Source organism: Ostrea edulis, chromosome 2 (genome assembly GCF_947568905.1).
Source record: "Ostrea edulis chromosome 2, xbOstEdul1.1, whole genome shotgun sequence".
Taxonomy (NCBI): domain Eukaryota; kingdom Metazoa; phylum Mollusca; class Bivalvia; order Ostreida; family Ostreidae; genus Ostrea; species Ostrea edulis.
Genome location: NC_079165.1, coordinates 54,361,310 through 54,385,628, shown reverse-complemented (window position 1 = coordinate 54,385,628; position 24,319 = coordinate 54,361,310). Strand labels below are relative to the sequence as shown.

At 34.5% G+C, this 24,319-nt stretch overlaps 1 protein-coding gene and 1 long non-coding RNA gene across 2 annotated transcripts in view; one reads left to right on the top strand and one right to left on the bottom strand.

Moving 5' to 3' along the window:
• The window catches only part of LOC125679294 (uncharacterized), a 280,879-nt gene that overhangs the window by 142,160 nt on the left and 114,400 nt on the right, over positions 1-24,319 (top strand). Inside the window, exons 41-49 of the mRNA XM_056154454.1 lie at positions 564-648; positions 3,086-3,214; positions 4,262-4,320; positions 7,178-7,359; positions 9,844-9,902; positions 13,409-13,505; positions 19,997-20,185; positions 20,377-20,537; positions 20,860-20,940. Coding sequence (XP_056010429.1) covers positions 564-648; positions 3,086-3,214; positions 4,262-4,320; positions 7,178-7,359; positions 9,844-9,902; positions 13,409-13,505; positions 19,997-20,185; positions 20,377-20,537; positions 20,860-20,940 — 1,042 coding nt within the window. The remainder of the gene's footprint in view (positions 1-563; positions 649-3,085; positions 3,215-4,261; positions 4,321-7,177; positions 7,360-9,843; positions 9,903-13,408; positions 13,506-19,996; positions 20,186-20,376; positions 20,538-20,859; positions 20,941-24,319) is intronic.
• Positions 17,002-17,682, bottom strand: LOC130051801 (uncharacterized). Its single transcript, XR_008800059.1, has 2 exons — positions 17,530-17,682; positions 17,002-17,302 (listed from the first exon to the last, which is right to left on the bottom strand). It is a non-coding gene; the product is annotated as an uncharacterized LOC130051801 (long non-coding RNA).

Genomic DNA, 24,319 nt, shown 5'->3' with positions numbered 1-24,319 from the left:
AACCATATTCTTCAAATATTACACGTGAGAATAGCAACTGGACAGGATTCAGAGGTCGTTCAGTTTTCAAAGTCTGGTACTTTCACTTTATGTAGATCTAATGTGAAGGTCATACCATGTGTTTACTGTTTGTTATCCATAAAGAAATGTTTTTGATGTATTAATTCTTTATTATATAAATCGTATACCTTATATCAGCTCATTAAACTACCCAATATACAGTAGTTAATATGGAATATGTCTATGTTAATATTTGCATGTTAAATTCCATGAATATTTCCGCAATTACAGATTATTTTTTCAGATGATGTATTCCTACGTGTTTGTTCTAACCATTAAGGTTTAGAATTAAGAGGCTCCCGATATGAATTATTTTGAACAGACTGGAATTATAAGGATGAAACAATCTTTTTAAAAAAGAATTATTGATGTGTAAACTCTTGACATTTTACTCTAACTGCAATGCTGAAAGCTCCAGTGACCTTTCTGATCACCTTTTGTCTGTTGTCAGAGCTCTTGTTTGTGTAATCTTCAAAACTTTAGGGGCTTGTTTATTTCACCAGTGTTTCAAGTGAGGCAGCTTTTAGTAGCAACCAGGAACATGTGAACCAGCTGAAAAAATGTTCACCGAGTGAGAAACCGGATGCTGTAAGTATAGAAATCCTATTTGTTGTGTGTGACCCCTTCATCAAAGTCAGACAATGTTTTAATCCGACGTCTTCTGCTCTTTGTTCTCGTCCCTGAATTTTGTCTAGTCCATACCTTTTGATCTTTCCACACAGATTCATATTTGGTATTTGGATGTATCGTTACGTTATAAATCTTAAGGTGTCATATACCATCTTGATTCACCTACTCAAATTAATCATTGTTTTTGTACAAAATAAAATTTCATTGGGATTTAATTTTATCGTTTCCTGATTCTCAAAAGTCAAGATTTTCCTTGTTTCTTTTATCACACACTACTTTCGGCTCATAGAAAAAAATGCCAACTCTATGGTTGAATTTGGATTATTTCTGTGAACATAGAAATTGAACATATGGAGTTACAAATTCCGAATTTCACATTTTAATGCTTTCTGTTATCACCATTGGCAAATTTCAGTTTACCTGAGCTGAGTAGAAATAAAGGTATTGTTACACAGTAGATAAATGTTACAAACTAGTTCAATCCGGTTTTCTAGTACCACCTTTCTGTAAAATCATTACCAAATATGGAGTGTCATCAAGGCTGTTCCGTTTAACGCCAATGGGTCAATCTTATGATATTTTAAAATTTGATTCTAGTTTATATTTTTTAAAAATGTATAAAAATTTGAATATAAACAATAAAATGTCTTTCTTTGTTGTTTCATTGGGTATTGAAGGTAGCAGTCATATGACAATTGCATAAAAAATTTGCATAACCCGCTTACGTGGCCTTGATTCTCTAATCCTTGATTTTGTTAAATAAGTAACAACTCGGGTTTTGTTAATTAACCACACACGACCCTGCATGTTGAGTACCCGTTAACCAATTGATGGCTTGGGTATGAAAATTTATTCAGAGTGCCGACTAAACAAGCTATATTACCTATGCATTTTAAAACAAAGTATTAGGGGCGATAATTCCCAGAATAGTCATACTCGACCGAAATCGAAAGTAGGAATCGCGTTGTGATAGAAAAACATAACGAATATTTGTATCATAAATCATTATTTGAATATCATCTCATCGAACGAATATTCGCATATTCGTTGACAATGCCCTAGTAGACATCTTTGTTGAAGTGAATAAAAAGTCATAAAATGCGATAATGAAGCTTGAGTGAACTTTGTGTCAGTGAAAGTGAAGCCACTCATGCCAAGTGGTTGTTGAATGCATTTTATGTATTGTTTTTGCCCTGTCTGTTTGCGTTTAAGTTTTGCATAGGAATGATTAACACTTATCATCATACAGTAGACTCAAATATGATCATTACTTACTTAACACTTTGACCTTTGACATGCATTAGCAAAAGGCAATGAACAACAGCTTTAACTTTAGAACTAAATATTTTGTGCAAGTAAAAGTCAAATTCTTATGTAAGGTCACGGCCATACGAGACCATGTATGGATATTTCACAAACACATCTTGTAAGGTCATGGTCATATGAGACCATGTATGAATATTTCACAAACACATCTTGTTCTCTGCAAGTAACTGCTCATTTTTCATGATGATGGAGTGACATGTTTTCATCTGATGAAATAATCCATGTTATGTATAGTTTATTGTGTCGCCTGCGTTACACGCAGTGGCGACATATAGGGATCACTATCCATCGTCGTCTGGTGTCGTCATCGTCGTCACAAAAAATTTCTGTCACAGTTTTCTCAAGAACCACATGGGGCAACTCCCTGATATTTGGCACAGAGCATCAGTGTGGCCAACTGTATTGTGTAAGACATTTTCGAATCTGTCGCTTATCAACTTCCTGTTTGCTGGGACTTAGAATTTTTTACAGCAAAAAAATTTTTTGCTGAAGATTTCATTTTATGATTAACTGAAGGACAGTATTTTTATGTACAAAAGGACAGTATTTGTAATTCCCATACTGAAGGACAGTATATGTGATTTCAGAACAGCACTAATTATGATTTTTCTTGAGAAACAGTAAATTGGATATATAAAAAGACAACAAGACTAAGCAGTAAACCCAACAGATAATTACTTATGGTTATTACCATTGTCTTGAAGAGCACAGTAACAGGTTGATACATATTTTCAAACATATGTTTTCATTCAGTCTACATTTAATAAATGTCTTAATTTCAAACAGATTCTCCCACAAATTCCATTGCATAATAATGTCTCATCTTTCAATTTCAATTAAGTTATCGTTAAAGAATGTTTAGTAATTCTCAAAACCTTTAAAAGGAGTATTCAACTGACAAAAACCATTTGAATAATTTACTTTTTCAACATTATACGTGATATATTACATATAGAATGAAGTAGCAGGCGACACGTCTTCTGGGGAAGACTTAATACTGCGTTGTGAATTGATTTTTAATATGACTTAAAAATACAGTTATACACAGTACTATATCTTATTTACTCAGAGCATGTACAAGCTGCAGATTTTCAAGAATGCTGAACCTGTGGGGGACTATTGGATTCCAGCAGAAGACTACAAATTAGAAATCCCATACAGTGTTGGAGAATATTCAATATCTGCACCAAAATGTCCAGTATGTTAGAATAATTCATATACTATTTTAAAAGGTGTTTATGTTCTTGGTGTTACACAATACCAGATCAATTTTCAAAGCTTTAGATTGAAAATTTAGAGGCTCTAATTATACAAGTAACTGAATGGTGAAAAAAATTAATTTGAGAAGCAGTACTGCAACAAATTTTGGAAGAGGTAAAGCATGAAAGGACTGTGTATGATAACAACCATGCTGAGCCCCAGTAAAACTCAGTATTTTTACAATATAATTAGAATTAGATCCTCTCACCTACGATCACTACAGGAATTGTTATGCCTGGAACCCCCATCACACAGGTATATTGAATGGAGCGTGTTAGCGATACACAGGTATATTGAATGGAGCGTGTTAGCGATACACAGGTATATTGAATGGAGCGTGTTAGCGATACACAGGTATATATTGAATGGAGCTTGTTAGTGATACACAGGTATATTGAATGGAGCGTGTTAGCGATACACAGGTATATTGAATGGAGCGTGTTAGCGATACACAGGTACATGTTGTATATTGAATGGAGTGTGTTAGCGATACATTCATACGCCGGTGTGAAGAGGCTCAGGGTATATCACCTCATATACTCAAAAACTGAAAGACATGTCTTATATTTACATTTTACATAATTTCAAATTGCATTTTGATGATAAACCTGTATTGTCCTCTTTAGGTCAAGTATATTCAATGGCAATGATTAGACTATTTAGAAAGTTCAGTTTCAGTTAGTAAGAATGTGAAAGGGGAAAATATAGAGTGAATGTAAATGTAATCATTTAATTTCATTCGCTCAAAAAGAAAAAGGCTCCCTCAAAATTATTTCAATACTTGATGTACATTTATTCTATCCCTGGAGAAAAATGATGCAAAATTAATGTTTGAAGATTCACTTAAAAGCAACTTTTCACTGACAGGATTGGAATAATCACTTGTTTGTATGGTACAGCAATACATATAAATCTGCATGTCATTAGCAATGAAATAAACTACTTGCACCTAAGTGTACATGTGCTTTTCTGTTTTACATTTCAGACTTATTTGTATCCAGGGAAACTACAGAGAGGGATGAAGCTGTTTGTTACATTAGAGGGGTAAATAGTCAAGTCTGTTTCGTTAGAGAAAGGGTGTGTGTGTAAATAGTCAAGTCTGTGTTTGTTATGTTAGGGGGGGGGGTGTAAATAGTCAAGTCTGTGTTTGTTACATTAGAGGGGTAAATAGTCATGTCTGTGCTTGTTACATTAGAGGGGTAAATAGTCAAGTCTGTTTCGTTAGAGTGGGGGTGGGGTGGGGTGTGTTAAGTAGTCAAGTCTGTGTTTGTTACGTTAGGGGGGGGGGGGGGGTAAATAGTCAAGTCTGTGTCTGTTACATTAGAGGGGTAAATAGTCAAGTCTGTGTCTGTTACATTAGAGGGGTAAATAGTCAAGTCTGTTTCATTAGAAGGGGGGGGGGTTAAATAGTCAAGTCTGTGTTTGTTACAGTAGAGGGGGGGGGGGGGGGGGTAAATAGTCAAGTTTGTGTCTGTTAGGTTAAGGGGGGGGGGGGGGGGGTAAATAGTCAAGTCTGTGTCTGTTCTGTGTTTGTTGCATCAGATGGGTAAATCTTCTATGACCGTTACTTTAGAGTAAATCTTCTATGACCGTTACTTTAGAGTAAATCTTCTATAACCGTTACTTTAGAGTAAATCTTCTATGACTGTTACTTTAGAGTAAATCTTCTATGACCGTTACTTTAGAGGAGTAAATCTTCTATGACCGTTACTTTAGAGTAAATCTTCTATGACCGTTACTTTAGAGTAAATCTTCTATGACCGTTACTTTAGAGGAGTAAATCTTCTATGACCGTTACTTTAGAGTAAATCTTCTATGACCGTTACTTTAGAGTAAATCTTCTATGACCGTTACTTTAGAGGAGTAAATCTTCTATGACCGTTACTTTAGAGGAGTAAATCTTCTATGACCATTACTTTAGAGTAAATCCTCTATGACCGTTACTTTAGAGTAAATCCTCTATGACCATTACTTTAGAGTAAATCTTCTATGACCGTTACTTTAGAGTAAATCCTCTATGACCGTTACTTTAGAGTAAATCTTCTATGAATGTTACTTTAGAGTAGGGTAGTCATCCACTTTGTTTCACCCTGTTAGAACAATCCTAGGGGGTTTCAGTGGATTGGATGTATTGATGATGTATGAAATATGTATTATAGATATATTGCATGTTTTGTAGGGTAACGCTTTGCCTTGACTAACAATGTTTTTTCACGGAGTGACAATTTCACATTTGCCTCACTCAAGAATGGTTTTTCGTAGGGTGACAATTTTACATGTTTCCTTACAAAACAATATAGTAATACTTTTTTGTTATACTGAATGTTTTAAAAATGCATTGAATAATGCGCTCAAATATTCTGCGCAGTTAACAATTTTTATACTGTTCCCCATCATCATGCATTGTGAACCGCTGTGATGTACTGTTACCCAGAGGGTGTGGTTTATGCATGCCGTCATCTTCGCTAGCCAAGGGTTTTATGATCCGCTCCGCTCTCTACAACCCTTGGCTGCATTACTATTAGCACGATTTTCATAGCGTTGAGTGGCATCCTCTTTCAGATGGAGAAAACAAACTCTGTTGGATTACATCATGTTCAACCAATGAAAATGTGTTTTACAACTACACCTTGTGTGATGTTAAAATAAAAATGGCTGCACCCAGTGAGTTACACGATGTTATATGCAAAGCCTCATAGCACAGTCTACACACCACCATGTTGTATTGAGACTCTATGAAAATCTGATTAAATGGAAGTGTTTTGAAGACAGTGACTATTTTCACATTCCATCGTCTTGCACATGGTGTAACATTATACGCTATTTGATTAGATGCAGGGGACTTGGCATGTATCTAATCATATGAAGGAAATTGTTGACACGAAAATCATGCTAGCGCAGCAGATTGTAAACCCTTGTCTAGCAAAGATGGTACACAGTGGAGTAACAGTACTTTCAATCTAATTAAAATTAGATCTTCCATCCGCTCCCCAATTTTTGATAAAATTAGATCTTCCATCCGCTCCCCAGTTTTCAATATGTCACATGGAAGTATCGAAAACTGGGGAGCGGATGGAAGATCTAATTTTAATTAGATTGAAGTACTTTTTAACAAATGTTTCTGAATAAATCAAATTCATCTAATTTACATGAATTAAGGTATAACATATGTAAGTAACTGTGTAAGAAGAATGTAAGAAATACCTTAGAGATAATTGCAAGGTTTTTAGTGGCCCAGTAAAATTTAAAAAAATTGCTGATATTGTCCATGAGTATTTGAAAAAACTAGTATGATTTGAAAATATTCCAAGTTACCTATAGGTCTCAGACCCCTTTGATCACTCCACTTAAGGGCATGGGTTGTTGAAATATTAAAAATCTGTGAATATTTTTTATTTTTACACATTTTGTAGTTGACAGCATCATTATGAAAGTATCATATATGGTTTCCATGGTAACTGTGATGTTTTGGTTGTCATAGTAACCCCTACTATCAACCTCCAGTAATAAATGGTACAAGGCCCGGTTTTTCAAAAGCTGGTTAACTTTAACACAGTGGTTAAATTTAAAGCAATGATTCAGATGGTGTTTAAATTGATACAAAAAGAGGGAGTGATACAAATTTTATATCAAATCAAAGTTAATAGTAGCTTGCTGCTTATGAGCAGTTTTGGCATTTTTAGAAGTAAAAATACAGCTTTTTCCATTAAACCATCATGATTGGTTTATAGCTGGTACTTTATAGCTAATTTTGAAAGTTTTGCATCTTGGAATTAAACAAACTTATGTACAGTATTATGTCATGATATTTTTCATTGTTTGTAGAACAAACTGTCTAAGGTAAAATTGGTGCACAATTCTTGAAGTTCATTGAACAACTTGATTATACCTTCCCTTTTAGTAACTCCAAACAGTTGGTAGAATGTTTGGTGACTGAGATTTATGATGACAGTGGTTTCTGTTTGGAATACACACCTGATGGAGCAGAGGAAAATGAGGTCATCTGCTACAATCCTGGCATGCTAGGGGTAAAGGAAGGAGATTATGATCCTGAGAAGAAAATTCTCCTATACAAAGCTGATTGTAAGGATCCACAGTTTGTTGCTACCGTTGTTGAAAAAAGAATTTTGTTTGTCTTAGATTTGGATTATAGTGTAAAGATGTCTTTAATAAAACTTGAAAAATAAGGTAAGGTCATGTTATTTAGGATCAAGAATCCAGAAAGTGACTTTACAACCCTTTAAGGTCTGAATTAATCAAGAGTATGCTGGATGTATGGTTTTTACATGCATTTATAAATTATGCAGCTTTGATTTTATTTATACATGATTTTACTCCCTTTGTAACATGCAGTTTGGTTGGCTTAGCATCATACTTTATTTTTGAAAAATGTAACTTATTTGTAAAGCATGTCATTGTCATTAATGCCAATTGACAGTTTTGTTTAAAATTGATCCAAAATTTTAGCTAAAAGTGTATTTTCCCAAATGATGAATTAGATAATAAGGAAAGAAGTAGATTATGTTTGTAGATTGCAAAGCTTGTTATAACCCAATAAGATACTGTTACACTGCTATCAAAACATTCCTTAATTCTCCATTTCTTTTGAATGTTTTCTGCATTATTTATTAATAAGATAAAAGTCAACGAGCCATTTGCTTCATTTACTTTGAGATATCATCGTTCGAAGAATGGATTAGATTTGCTTATTTTGATACAGATAAAATGGGGACCTGGTTACCATATCTGTACTTATATTAACAGTATTTAACTAACTGAAGATAAAGTGTCAAAATATGAAAGAAAAATCATTTTTTACAGCTAAATTTTACACATTTTTAACAACTAGATTTTACACATTTTACAAAGTACAATACATAATAATAATATGGACTTATCTTGTGGAAAACCCGCAAATAATCTGTGGACGTTGTCATGGAGTTATATACAAATTACTTGGATACAGATAGTGACTTCAGGTGGTTATATAATTTGACAATAATTATATAATAGTTCATTGTGACTAAACTGTTTGATGCCTTATGTTTATGGAGCGCCAAATTAACATAAACTCAAATAATTGAAGATATCTTCAATTATTTTAAGATATCATCAATTCAATTATTGCTCTCTTTATTTGAATTAATGCGTGCATTAAATCAATTATTGCTCTCATCAAATGAATTAATGTGCGCTTCAATTCAATTATTGCTCTCATCAATTGAGTTAATGCGCACATCAATTGAATTAATGAGAGCAATAATTGATTTAATGCGCGCATTAATTCAATTATTGCTATCTTCAATTCAATTATTGCTCTCATCAATTGATTTAATGCACGCATTATATCAATTATTGCTCTCTTCAATTGAATTGTAGCGCGCATCAATTCAATTGTTGATATCATTAATTCATTTGAAGAGATCATTAATTCAATTAAAGCGCGCATCAAATCAGCTGAAGAATTAATGCTCTCATCAATTCAATTAATGCGCGCAATAATTCAGAATTGAAGATATTAATTATTTGAAGAGATCTTTAATTAAATTGTTGCGCGCATCAAATGAATTGATGATATCTTCAAATAATTGAAGATATCTTCAATTATTTGAGTTTATGTTAATTTGGCGCTCCATATATGTTTATATAATGACTTCCAGAGGGAAAGCATAGCTATAATTAAGAGATAGGATTTTGTAATCATGGAAGTCATTTAAAAAGAGAGGAAAGGGTATGTGTACTAAAATAACATTTCTGGCCATTTTTTGTTGATTTTCTATGTAGTCTTAAAAAATTAAAAGGGGTGGGGGGTGCGCCTCTGACACCTATAGTAACTAAGATATAAATTTAGCACAATACTGTGGTAGCACTATTTCATGATTGTGACAAATAGTCATTGCCCTACAATTGTGCTGAAGTATGTAAGCAAATTTTATTTAAAGTTGGCACTATAATACATTCAACAAACAATACACACTCTGTAGAGCTTTTTTACCAACTATCACATATGTCAAAGACAAAAGACACATAGCATGCAGATATATACAAACATCACAGATGAACAAAACATTTCAGGCAAGAATATACAACAGGTATAGCTATAGGTGTAATTATAGATAAGGAGAAATTATAAACACAATAAAAGCAAAAGTGGACGTCTCATAAAAAGCAGCATGCAAAAAGGGAAGCACTATCTTAAACAAGAGGCTAGATAAGTAGTAGATTAAGAACTAAATACAATTTAGATTTATCTTGATTTTAATCATAGCAAGGCAGGTAGCACTATAGATAAGGTAAAGAAGGTAAATGTGCTAAATTTTGAATATTCTTAAATAAGTAGACATGCAGTACTACTTCTAGGTTTCATGAAATGACCAAAGTTCCAGCACTTGTGAGGCACTTTACGGGTTACCTTGTTTAGTGATTATTATTATCAGTGAGGTGTTTTTGCTGGATAGTAAACACATATGTTAACATACATGCTATCATATTTGAGAACTATGTATACAGAATCTTTAATACAGCAGAGAGAAAATGTATGGTATTAATTTTTACATGTATTTACAGCTTCTATGAAACTCTTGACAAGAAGTTATGTTCCTGCACCACCATTTCTTGTATCCAAGGTATGATTGTAATATGTTAACGTTCATACAGTGAAACTGATCTCAATACCATCCAACTGTAGGGCTGAAGAAAATGGCCAGTTTAAAGACCTAAGCCACCTCCCTTGAAATTTATTTGGACTAAGATAAAAAAAACTATACCACTTGTCAATCAAATATGAGACAATAGCTCAGGCCCTGATTGACAGATTCGGCTTGGTCCTGGACATCCACAATTGGATGAGTTAGTAGCAATTTAAAACTGCAAGCATATCCACCCCTTTCATCAATCCAAAACTAATTTAGCAATTTTTTTACTCTTTAGTCGATAATTATCTGAACTAATTATTCAAACATTGTAGAAATCAAATTGCATCTCGGTCAAAAAATCAAAAATTACCATATGACTTTCTGAAGAGAAACTAGTGGTGATTCAAGCTTCATTGATTTATTTATGATGGTTGAAATTGGGATCCAAAACTATGAAAAGTTCCCGTAGCAGCAGCTTCAGCTTTTGTGCTTATTATACCGTCCTACATGTAATTCCTCCTCAAGCATCATTTACAGAATGTCTGGATCGCCTCTGTCAACTATGTGTTGTTGCCGAGATCAACAACGACAAGAAGTGTTGGCCATTGTCCTCAAAATAATAATTGATCAAATCAATAATAGTTTCAAATGAAGTTAAATGATTTAAATAAATGAATTAATATATTTTCATTCTTATTTCTAAACAATGAATTGGTAGATTTTTAATATTTTTTACTTTCCTTGTATTTCATTGTGTATAGCACCTAGGGATACCTTGGCCACTCCAGGTAAATAACATCTGTTTTGATAGGTCCCGCCTACTTTTCCAATAACTGTATGGTCATGAAAAGGGTCTTTAAAGGGATGGCTGGTTTACAGAAAATTGAACAACTGCTGATGAGTTGATTATGACATTTTTCCAATGGATTTTCTGTTCACTGTCCTATTTGCTATTCATTTTCTGTGGATGATTATTGACTTTTAAGAAAATTTTCTAATTCATGAAATAAAAAAAACCCCAAACCAACAACAAATTTTACAGCTTAGAATTTTGATTATAAAATAAATTACAATGACCAACATCCTGGGGTAAATTAAGTGGCTGACTCCAACTAAGGGGAATACCACCAGTGTGAAACTTAAATCAAAGTATGGACACACACAATGCTGTAGAGTTCACATGTAAATTTAGATATTAATTGACCATTTTCGACCAGCAGATGGTCATCATCAGAAAAATGATTTGTTTATGCAACACTTTACACAAAAGGAATTATTTAAAAAAGTTTAAGTATGATTACATGAAATAATTTGAATAATTCTAAAATTTACAATATCAAAAATACCTCAGTCCAGTTCATTACTTGTAAGTGCTCACAAGCTGATACCTCAGTCCCGTTCATTACTTGTAAGCGCTCACAAGCTGATACCTCAGTCCCGTTCATTACTTGTAAGCGCTCACAAGCTGATACCTCAGTCCAGTTCATTACTTGTAAGTGCTCACAAGCTGATACCTCAGTCCCGTTCATTACTTGTAAGTGCTCACAAGCTGATACCTCAGCCCCGTTCATTACTTGTAAGCGCTCACAAGCTGATACCTCAGTCCAGTTCATTACTTGTAAGCGCTCACAAGCTGATACCTCAGTCCCGTTTATTACTTGTAAGCGCTCACAAGCTGATACCTCAGTCCCGTTTATTACTTGTAAGCGCTCACAAGCTGATACCTCAGTCCCGTTCATTACTTGTAAGCGCTCACAAGCTGATACCTCAGTCCAGTTCATTACTTGTAAGCGCTCACAAGCTGATACCTCAGTCCCGTTCATTACTTGTAAGCGCTCACAAGCTGATACCTCAGTCCCGTTCATTACTTGTAAGTGCTCACAAGCTGATACCTCAGTCCAGTTCATTACTTGTAAGTGCTCACAAGCTGATATCTCAGTCCAGTTCATTACTTGTAAGCGCTCACAAGCTGATACCTCAGTCCAGTTCATTACTTGTAAGTGCTCACAAGCTGATACCTCAGTCCAGTTCATTACTTGTAAGCGCTCACAAGCTGATACCTCAGTCCAGTTCATTACTTGTAAGCGCTCACAAGCTGATACCTCAGTCCAGTTCATTACTTGTAAGCGCTCACAAGCTGATACCTCAGTCCAGTTCATTACTTGTAAGCGCTCACAAGCTGATACCTCAGTCCCGTTCATTACTTGTAAGTGCTCACAAGCTGATACCTCAGTCCCGTTCATTACTTGTAAGCGCTCACTAGCTGTAAAACTGAATTAGATCACGTAGGAATGGTGTTCACTTTAATGTCAGGTTGAAATGATACAATAATGACATGTTGTTCATTTTTGACTGACCACAAGGTAGATTGTATTTTTTCGATAACCCCTGTATGCATAAAGCAGTCAAGAAAAATATCTTTAAAAATTCAACTTCTAATTAAAATGATTTCCACTTTGACCTTGCTCTAAGCGTGAACACTAATAACAAAAACGCAATCATAGACACTTTGCTTTTTTAAAGTCGTTATAGTTGTTCAGATTATTCCCGATATTTTTTTCAAAATTCATATCCAGTACTAAGTCTGTTAACATAAGAAATCTAGTGTAACCTTATGCCTAAAATTTGTTGTCAAATGACACTACACCATTTACATCCAGTTTTACAGTGTGTTGCACCATCTCTTTAAACCATTAAGGTCTCAGTGCATTCACCAAGTAATCATGAATATTCATGTAAGAAAACAATTCCAACCTGTATAGTTAAATGTGTGGTTTCTTGCATGACCACCAACTGTGGCCAGTTTTGTGAGGTTTGTTAGGGGCGAGATCAAAACATCGATGTCGGATAAAAATCAAAATTCAAATAGTTAGGGGGATAAAGTCATCAGTAAGTTTCTGTCATCCGACATCGATTACACTTTAGAGGAAGAAGACAAGCGACTGTTAAAAACCACATAATAATATTACATTTTAATGAACATTTGATAATTTTGATGTACACTTATATTTGTAAATAAACAAAAGAAAAGGTATGCAGAGTGTTGTTTTTACTTGGTAATACATTCTGATTTCATCATATTTAGTTTTAAAGGAGGGTGGGGGGTCTTGGTGAAAACTATGTGAATTTAGTTTTTTGTCAGACATTGAACTTTTGATCTCCCCCCTTAATGGTAGATTTCTTTTAAAAAAAAAAAAAACGGGTCGATATCTGATTATTAGAGGTGGTCTATATTATGAGTATTTCCATATTAGGAACACTTGAGATTTTTGTGAGAATTTTTAAAATTGTTGATTTTGGGGGGTTGGGGGTTGTTGTATTTCAGGGGTTGGTATTGAGGAGTTTCACTGTTTAAGTACTGACTCCAGGATATATTTATTGCATGTGTTAATACATGTACAATATTTTATACCTCAAAGTGTTTTGAAGTTTTTTAATGTAAACATTACAGGAAATTTCTAAAAAGATGGCTGTCATTTTAAATCTATTTTATAAAGGGTGGCAGTACACTTTTGGATCAGATTGATGGAGATTGGAGAGAGGATGCATTAGGAACATATGCCTCCTGTTTTCAGGACATAAAACGATTCACAGGTGATTTACTTGATTTATTATTACACATATGTCTATGCTGAGCTGTGGGGGAAGATGTCCAATATTTCTTTAAGATTCACTTCCAGTCCTAAGATTTTATATGTTCAAAATCAAATCATTTATGTGTATTTCCTTAAAAGATGGATTAAGATAGAGCCGTGAAACTTTATGGTCACATGCAAGTGTTACAGTGAATCGCTTAAGGACGTTCTCTCTTGGTTTGAATTTTTTCCGAAGTATCAAACTTTTTGGATAATCCATTTTAACTGATACATCTTTATCAGAAAGACAATTCAAACATAAGAAAGGAGTATGTTAGTGTAGATTTTAAAGAATTAGAGCCACTCAAAGTTACCTCTTTGCTAAAACTAATTTCTTTCTTGAAAATCACCAATTTCCGCAAGAAACACTAAAAAACAAATACCAATAACAAAATAATGTTGATTGTCTTTTATTTCATGATTAGCAATTATAATTTTGATAACATTTACATAAAATGTATCACCACTTCTACAAAATAAACAAAGATTATTTAACATAATTGGGTAAAAACTTTTATACACCTCTCTCTAGACGGGACGTATTATGGTACATCGATGTCTGTACGTCCGTTGGTTTGAGGTTTTTTGTTTCTAATTTCATTTCTCTGTCACATATCAAGTTGAAACTTGCTATGTAACTTCTTTGTGGATCACTCTAGATCATGTTGCAATTTTGATCCATTTTGACCTCTCTTGCAGGATTTTTGCCCCCTTATTTGAAAATGATTGTTATATGGAGAGTACATAATTTGTCCGGTTAACTCCTAGCTCCTACAGTTTTCAAGTGAGAACCTTCTTATTTTACAGTGTTTATATGGGTATTTAAGGTATGCATGTGGCAAGGATTTTAATTTCCTTCAATTTTTGAGAAAATTACAGGTTGTTGAACTTAGTCTGTGTTTTGAGAAATTATTACATAGATAGTACATGATTTGTGTATTTTTCCTTCCACAGTTTTCAAGTAAGGACCTTCTTATTTTACAGAGTATTTGTATGGGTATGGACGATGTGTATGGCAAGGATTTTGGTTTTCTTAAATTTTTTTTTAGACAATCAGAGGTTGTTGAACTTATCCGTTTTGAGGAGATATATTAGATAAAGGGCATGGTTTGTCCTTATAACTCCTCTCACAGTTTACAAGCTAGGGTCTTTGTAAATAACTTGAAGGTGTGCAAAGTGCAAGGACTTTGATTCTCACAACAAATTCAAATTTTCTTTGATATTTTAAATATTTTCAGGTTGTTCAACTTGGTCAAATTTGGGGAAATATTTTACACACAAAACTCTTGGTTTGTCTATCTACCTCTTGTCATAGTTTAAGCCAAGACCCTCTATTCATACAATGTAAAGAAAGTATGTCACAGCCTGATGATGGCTGATACTACCTGAAGCAAAATTCTACAAATCATGGCTTAATTAAGAAAAATTGCCCTATGTAAACATTTTCACAGGCATATTATGTACCATTTGCAGTATTCTTGTTAAATCCTATTTCATCAAAAACTTCAATCTAGCAAGAATATCTGTATCAATCTTTTTATGAAATTGCTAGTGTAGATTTGAATAATATTTTTGCTTAATTTAAATGAAAAAAATGTGTGGGGTAGTATACATTGGAGCAAAGATTTGAACCATTTTGTGTCCCCACCCCCTTCTTACATTGGCATATATTCAAAACAATAACAATATATATATAATTTGTTATAAAATGCATATTCTTCAATTCATTCACAAATTCTATATATTTATTCTATCATATGATAAATGGTCAGAAAACATATGAATAATCTCTACATGTATACAATACTAATTTATTTATTACTTTATAAACAATCAACCAGAAGAGTACAGTTTAAAATTTTATAGGGTCTTTACAAACCCAAACATCACTACATATAAACAATGCTGCCATATAATGTTGTACATATACACATACTACAACTACGATAACTAATAATTTGGGGGCTACTCATTCCTTTCTTAACAATCTATTATTAATGACAATACCTGGCTTGATCCTATCATCAAAACTGTCTGGAACAAGAGGTACTGTGAGCAATGCTCACTAAGAATACCCCCCGCTTACCCCAATCTCCCAAAAGGGTGTTGTTAATTGCTACTTTGATGTCCAGTGTGTGTGACCTTTGACCTTTTGACCCCAAAATCGATAGGGAACATCTTCATCCCATGGGTAATCCATATGTATGATATGGTGACTGTAGGTGGAAAGGATAACGCTTTAGAGCCCGGAAGCCATCTTGCTACTTCGATGTCCAGTGCGCTTGACCTTTGGACCCCAAAATCGATAGGGAACATCTTCATCCCATGGGTAGTCCATATATATGATATGGTGACGGTAGGTGGAAAGGATAATGCTTTAGATCCCGGAAACCATTGCGTCTACAGACGGACAACCCGATTCCAGTACCCCCCCCCCCCCCCCCCCCACAACTTGTTGCGGGGGGTATAATAAAAGAGTAAACAACCCTGCCTAGGGTCAATATACGCAGACTGCACTCTGGGCTGATCCCAGGAGTATATGCCTGGGGCTGATCCCAGCAGGCATCTACAGTGAACCATGCCCAGGGCTGATCCCAGCAGGCATCAAAGAAAGTGAACCATGCCCGGGGCTGATCCCAACAGGCATCAAAGAACGAGCGGACCATGCCCGGGGCTGATCCCAGCAGGCAACGAAAGGGAACAAGTACTCTGAGCTGAACCCAGGAGCGATAACGTATTCCTGGGACTGATGCCCAGTAGGCATAAAACTCTGTTAGTCTAAGAAAACACTACATACTAGTCAAATTCAATTAAAAATTTAACAAACTACCTATGTACAATAAGTTATATGTGATGATAAAACTGTGGTGTATATACCGTAATATATAAGCAAAACCAAACATAGACTTGGGGGTAGAATTCCCCTGGAATGAACGCCATTATTACCCCGTATTGCCCTCCAAGAAATTTACGTTTTGGAAATGGGATGCTTCTAAATGTTCCATAAATAAGAACACAGACTCATGGAAACAGGTGTTTTGACTACTCTGCGCCAAAACTGTGGAACGCCTTACCACTTGGATTATGCCAAGCTAATTCTCGGGACATTTTTAAGTGACATCTTAAGACTCATTTTTTTAATATTGCTTTTAATATTTAGCTAAAAGACAATTCTATTTTATTTACAAACTGTTTTAAAGTGTATTACAATCACATGCGTGTACCATCATTTTTTATGTAAAGCACTTTCATACATGCCAACTTTTAAAAATCCCCATGGGGGATTTTGCGCGCGACGACCTTTTTTCAAAGCTCAAAATTCACGACATTTTAGCATGAAAATAAATATTTGTCCTTTCAAATAAAATATCAATCAAATCATTGTTAATGTATCATATATTAACACAACATCAAATGTGTTTGACCATTAACTATATAAAAAAAACTTTGAAAGATATACATTAATATTTTATTAAAATCATCTATTCAGCAAAAAATCTTCTCCAACAAGTCACATACATAATATCAAATAATATTTAAGGTTGCATCCTTTTACACCATACAATAAACATTGGCCGGTCTATATATCAAAATTTAAATTAAAGCACATGCATTTAGGTACGACTGCAAAGGCGATCTTGCTTGTCTGTAAACATGGGCTTGCAGAGACTGGTGGAATAATCTGCATTGCAACCAAAAAAGGAGTGATCTGCCCTGCTATGAAGTTTGCGAACAAAACCTTTGCACCCATGACATCTGAAATAATTACCAGGAAAAAAAAAACACATCAAAATATTCCGTTTTACTTGTAAATTAAGGCTACTTGCTAAATAAAAAATTCAGTACAGACTTGTGCGAATTATGCATCACGAAGTATATTTAATGAATACTACACTATATAGACTATATAATACATCGCTATAGACGGATAGATTTGGATAGCCTATATTATTATAGTTGGAAAAAATATATACTTGACGTACCTTATTGCAAATTTTGGATGCTGTCAGCGAGAGGCGGAATGTCCGATTGTTTGGTGGTGACACTAGCATCGTTGTCATTCACGTTTGTGTAAAGGATACGTCAATTTGAAATCCGTCTTCCCAATTAATTACTACCAAAACATGCCAATAAACACCCCGACACCATGCGACACAGGTAAACAGCAATGGCTGACTATTGTCCCGATTTCTGATTGGCCAGTTCAGAAATGACGCGGGATTTCCAATTCTGGTCACGAGATTTCACGATTATCCCGCTTTCAATCGTGAAATCGGAAATTTTGGTCGGAAAAAATTTCAAATCAGGATTTTAGGGTAATTTTGCTTTCCCGATCTTTCCCGATCGGGAAAGCGGGACCGGAGGGTAAAATCGGGAAGATCCCGCCTAAATCGGGAAAGTTGGCATGTATGACTTTAGAGATTTTTAATTAATTCGGACGCTATATAAGTCTTAGTATTGTATTATTGTATTGATATGGCATCTAAAACAAGGGATATGGAATATAAAACTTGGGATATGAAATCAAAAACAAGGAATATGAAATCTAAAACAAGAGATATGAAATTTAAAACAAGGGATATGAAAAAAAAGGGATATGAAATCTAAAACAAGGGATATGCAATCAAAACAATGGATATAAAATCTAAAACAAGGGACATGAAATCTAAAAGATGGGATATGCAATCTAATATATGGGATATGAAATCTAAAGCAAGGGATATGCAATCTAAAACTTGGGATATGAAATCAAAAACAAGGGATATGCAATCTAAAACTTGGGATATGCAATCTAAAACTTGGGATATGAAATCTAAAACTTGAAGACAGCTATAAATTTCCTCTAATTTTGTTTACAAAACAAATTTCAACCACTTATCATTCTAAACCCCTTCCCAAACTTAAACCCTAACCTCCTGTCCCTGGGGTACTGAGATCTATAATTTTTGTTGACAACTTTATCCTCTGTATAACTGAATTCAGTTTTCATTCAACATTAGAAGTACAGTAAAATTGCCATAATGACCCACTGTATTAAGGATGTACTCTCGTGGTAATTTTACCGCGAGTGAGTCACCATACCATTATAAGTCGTAATGAGTAGCCCCGAAGACGCCAAATTATTAGTTATCGTAGTTGTAGTATGAGTATATGTACAACATTATATGGCAGCATTGTTTATATGTAGTGATGTTTGGGGTTTGTAAAGACCCAATAAAAAAGTTTTAAACTGTACTTTCCTGGTTGATTGTTTATAAATCTCACTAAGGTAGGTTGGTCCGGTTTTGTGGACTGCTTTGTATGTGTGTACAAGCACTTTGTATTTTATTGCGGTATTGAACCGGGAGCCAGTGTAGGTTATACAGTACAGGTGTAATGTGATCATGTTTTTTAGTATGAGTTATTATCCTTGCTCTGTATTCTGTACACTTTGGAGTTTGTCCATGGTCCTGTTTGGTAAGCCAAGTAGCAATACATTGGCATAGTTAAGTCTTGATGTCACCAGAGCATGCATTAGTATAGTGTTTTGCAGGTTGTTTCGTCAATAATGTGTTCAATCCTTCCAATATTCCTTATTTGTTAGAAACAGGACCTTGCCATGTTAGTCACATGTTGATCCAAATTTTAAATTGCACATCCCTTGTTTTAAATTCCATATCCCTTGGGGCAAAAGGTGAGGGTCAGGTAAGGAGTTAAAATGAGTATTTGTTGAAATTTGTTTTCTTGTGTTTTGATAAAATCTGATTTAATAACTAAATGCATATTTAGAGAAAGTAACAATCCGTCTACAAAAGTTTTTGATTTCATTTTCCATGGGGACAAAGTTTCTGGCCTGGGGGAAGCAAAATCATTTTGTTCTTTTTATATGAAATACAATGCAGCCTAAGCAAGATTGATATTTTTGCCAAATTAAACACTTTGCTGTGGGATGCTCAGGTGACTGTTAAGGCCTGTGGGCCTCTTTTATATGTATGGACTGGTTCCACATTCCTAATGGTGAATCACATTCTCAATATATGGACAGTAGTACATGTACATCAATAAGGTTCACTGTACGTTTAAAAAAAGAAAACCTCCAGAAAATGGAGATTAGAACAAGTGTATAATTTTCCAATTTGTTTGATAAGATATATAATCATTCTTTCAAGTCAGCATGGTAAAAACAAAGAAACATATACTATACTGTCTACTGATCAAGCTTCATGGTAGAGAAGCCTACATTAGGATTAAGTTTACACTGTTACCGAAGTAAAATAAATTTCAGGGTGCTTGGGTTTTTTTTAATATTTTTTTTTTACAATAATACTTTTTAAAAGAATACTTTCCCTTCAATGTGGCAATTTAATACATGCACTTGCATTAGGTCCAGTTCTACATAATATTTGTAGCTCCATGGAACCAACCTAATCATCATATCAAAAATGTCCTTATTGTCATTTACCTTTATAGTTCAGGAACAGCACATCACCCACAGTGCCCGCACACTTGGCAACTGGTTGACAGGGTATGGTAGTGGTAGCCATGTTGATGACTCTTTTGCCTTCCTGCCCAGTAAACTGGATGCCAATATGCTTTTGTATCCATCAGTGTCCACCATGTTTGAGGATCTTGCTGTACATCGACTGTGCTTCTTTGTTGGTATGCATGTGTAAAGACAATATGTACTGTGTAATTCTAATTGTATTTTAAATACTAAATTTTGTCAAATCAAGAAAACCATGCTCCAATGAATTTAAATCTAATCTGTTACTCGATTGAAAAGTTGATTGAGTATTTGGAATTTTATTCAATTTGACATCCCTTTTTAAAAGGCATCCATTTCATTTCAGATCAGATGCTTCACTTCCAACCGCAGAAGAAAGTGGAGTTGAAAGTTCCTGTCCACTTTATGGATATGCCAGGAATGATCCCAGAAACCCCCATTCCAGTGGAACTGTCGTATTGCTGTAATTTTCAGAGTTGGATTTATGTGGCTCTGATTGGGCAGAGGGTGGGTGTAAATTTATTGCTGAAAACTATCGGAATATTATAGACATTGCTTATTGCACATTTCAATACTGTAAAAAGGAAAAGCTTTGAAAAAGATATAATTACATAATAGGTATTTTGACTTGATTCATTTGATAAACTATGATGCCACATAGACACATGCATTTCTTTATGACCTCAATTGATATTTCATTTGCATGTGTTATTGGTATCTGAATGGGCAAATATTCTTTTAAGACTTATTAGCTTGAGAAACTTTGACATTCTTTGCATAGCAGCTAAAGTGATAATAAATGCACTAAAGTGAAGATTGAATATTGTAGCTACTTTTGCCATCCTATACCAAGTGGTTCAATTATTCCCAGTTGCTGTCCATGGAGTTTGGGCCATTAGAACGAAACCAGGTACAAGCTTTGAATTTGTTTTGTGTTAGTTTGGTTACAGCACTGACTTTAAGAGATTTATTAGATCACCTGAGTAAACTCAGGTGACCTATTGCAATTGGTTTTTGTCCGTCGTCGTCCGTCTTGCATTAACAATTGAACATTTTTAACTTCTTCTTAATAACTACCAGTCCAATTCTTTTCAAATTTGGTATGAAGCATCATTGGGACAAGGGGGACATAAATTGTAAATTGCAGGACTTCAACACCCCTAGGCCTATAGGGGTGGGGCAAAAACTGCCCAAAATTTACCAATTTTCAAAAATCTTCTTCTCAAGAACCTCACACATGTTAGAAAAACTAAATGCATAGTGATGTAGAGCAGGAAAGCCTCTACCAAAATTTTAAATTTCATGATCCCTGGGGCAGGGGTTCTGACTCCAGGGTGGGGCCAAACTTGTTATATAGTGTTTATGTGTAAAACACTTAAATAACATTTTCTTTAGTGCTTTTGATACTAAATTGAAACTAAATGGATAGAACAGGTAGTCTTACCAAAATTGTAAATTTGATTTTCCCCAGAGTAAGGGTTTTGACCCCAGGGTGGGGCCAAACTTAGTATATAGTATTTATGTGTAAGTTTGCTGATACTGTATAAAATCTAAATGCATACTTAAGAATAGCAGAAAAGGATGTACAAAAAAATGATGAATTTCACAACCCAGGGTTATGACTTTACGATGAGTCCAAATTAGTCATATCTTTTGATGTTTTAATGTTAATACACCTATTATATTATGTAAAGCCTTTCATCAGTGTATGCACTTTTGAGGGCAGTGAAGTTTTAAGAACACATCTTGTTTTATACTGTTGCTGAACATTAGAATTTAGCTTAGATATTCAGAACAGGAAATTTTTTCTAGATTTCATAGCCCATGGAAGTAGAGATACTTTTTCACTAGTTTTCAGGTGACCGATAACGCCTGTGGGCCTCTTGTTTGATTTGTCCCATTTTTTTGTCTGCCTTTTTAGTTTTGTATAATCAACCCTGTTTCAGATATACCCTCTCTTAGGACACATCTACTTTTTAGTTACAAAATTTGAGTCTTAACTTGATGGAAGATGGTAGGCATCAGAGTTTGTAAAGAATACTTAGAATCTCTGTTACAGAGCAATAGAATATCATATAGTATCAGACTTTCAGGATTATACCATTTTTTATGGGTTTTCTGACACACAGGTGAGACTAATAAGCCCTTGAGAATAATATAAGAAATAAGATTTGAAGTCATAAATCTTTTAAGGTCCTAATGTCTAGGTTTTATAAAGTATTCATATTCTGTCTGACTGTCTTTCTATGGCATGCAATAACTTAAGGAAAGATATCCTAAATTTTATACATGATACCTGGATTAGGCAGGGGAAGACCCCCATTGATTTTGAAATTTATTGGTTTTGTTGTTTTGGAGTTTTTATACGCCCGTCTTTAGACGGGACGTATTATGGTACAGCGATGTCTGTACGTCCGTCCATTCGGGGTTTTCTCTTTATAATTTCATTTCCCTTTCACATATCATGCTGAAACTTGCTGTGTAGCTTCTTTGTGGGTCACCCTAGATCATAATGCAATTTTGATCCATTTTGACCTTTTTTCCAGGAGTTTTGCCCCTTTATTTGGAAATAATTATTATATGGAGGGTACATAATTTGTCTGCCCTACTCCTCCCACAGTTTTCAAGTGAGAGCCTTCTTATCTTGTGGAGTGTTTGTATGGGTATTGAAGATGTGCACGTGGGATGGATTTTGATTTTCAACAATTTTTGAGAAAATTACAGGTTGTTGAACTTAGTCTATTTGGAAATTAATATTCTATGGAGGGTACATAATTTGTCTGCCCAACTCCTTCCACAGTTTTCAAGTGAGGACCTTCTTATTTTGTGGAGTGTTTGTATGGGTATTGAAGATGTGCATCTGGGGAAGGATTTTGATTTTCTTCCATTTTTGAAAAAATTACAGGTTGTTGAACTTGGTCCATTTTGAGGAAATCTCTATTTTTAAGCTAAGACCCTTTGTTCATATGAAAGTTTGTCACAGCCTCATGATGGCTGATACTACCTGAAGCAAAGTTATACAAATTATAGCACAAGAAAAACACCCTATGTAAGCATTTCACGGGCGTATTATGTACCGTTTGCGGTACTCTTGTTTAACATTGATAAGATGATAGCACTTTCTATGGCTTACAATAACTTGAGAAGATTTTAAAAGAATTTTAAGGTAATGCTTGGAAGAGGAAGACCCTTTTCGATTTTCAGATTTATCAGTGTTGTCATTGCAGAGTTATGGAACTTAGAATTTTATATCAAATATTCATTGTGGGGTCCTTTCTGACTTTTTCTCAATTTTCTAGTATCTTATTACTAATTGTACTGTGTCAATCACTGTAGGCCCAAGGGTCAGGGATTATAATATTATGGTGAAAATGCATTAGATTTTTAGGTCACCCAAGTCACCATCTTCTTCTCGATAACCAACCTTTCAATTCTTTTCAAATTTGGAATGAAGCATCTTTAGGACAAGGGGTACATATATTGCATAGTCATTCAGAGCAGGTAGTCCTCTACCAAAATTGTCAATTTCATGATCCCCAGGGTAGAGGTTCTGAATCCAGGGTGGGGCCAATGTTGGTATATAATGTTTATGTGTAAAACATTTAAATAACATCTTCTTTAAGGATGTACTCTACATAATGGCTGACTTCCTTTTGAAACATGGATGAAAATATAAATATCAGCAATATTTGTCTATTCATTTCAAAGATCATCACCTAGCTGAGTAGCTCAGTAGGTTAGCACGTCGACTGCTGAACTGTAGATCGCGTGTTCGAGTCCAACAGGGGTTTTAAATTTTTTCCAGATTGCTTTCTACTCAAATTGCATTTTATGACTAAATAAAGTAGATTTGAAAGTTTTCAATTTCAAAATATTGTTGTACATTTCCTCAACTTGTCATCCATATCAAATTTCTCTGTGTAGCATACCTCCTTAATGCTATTGATATTAAATTGAAACTGAATAAATATTTCGAAGGAACAGGTAGCTCTTTACCAAAATTACAGGGCCAAACTTGGCATATCATTTTTATGTGTAAAACATTTCAATAACATCTTTAATGCTTTACTGTGGATTTACAGTAAGTGTGAACGACACATATCGTCAAGTACATGACGTGCTCCAGATAGTTCATTGGAAAGTCCCCGAGTGATTTTAAAGAGCGCTTTTGATAGGTCGGTTAAATTATAGGTAGGCGTTCCCAAGTATTTGGCATTATATTATCTCGTGCTTAACAAGTGTAAGTTTCACTATTTGATTTCAATGTAAGTTGCACCGTACGTAGCATG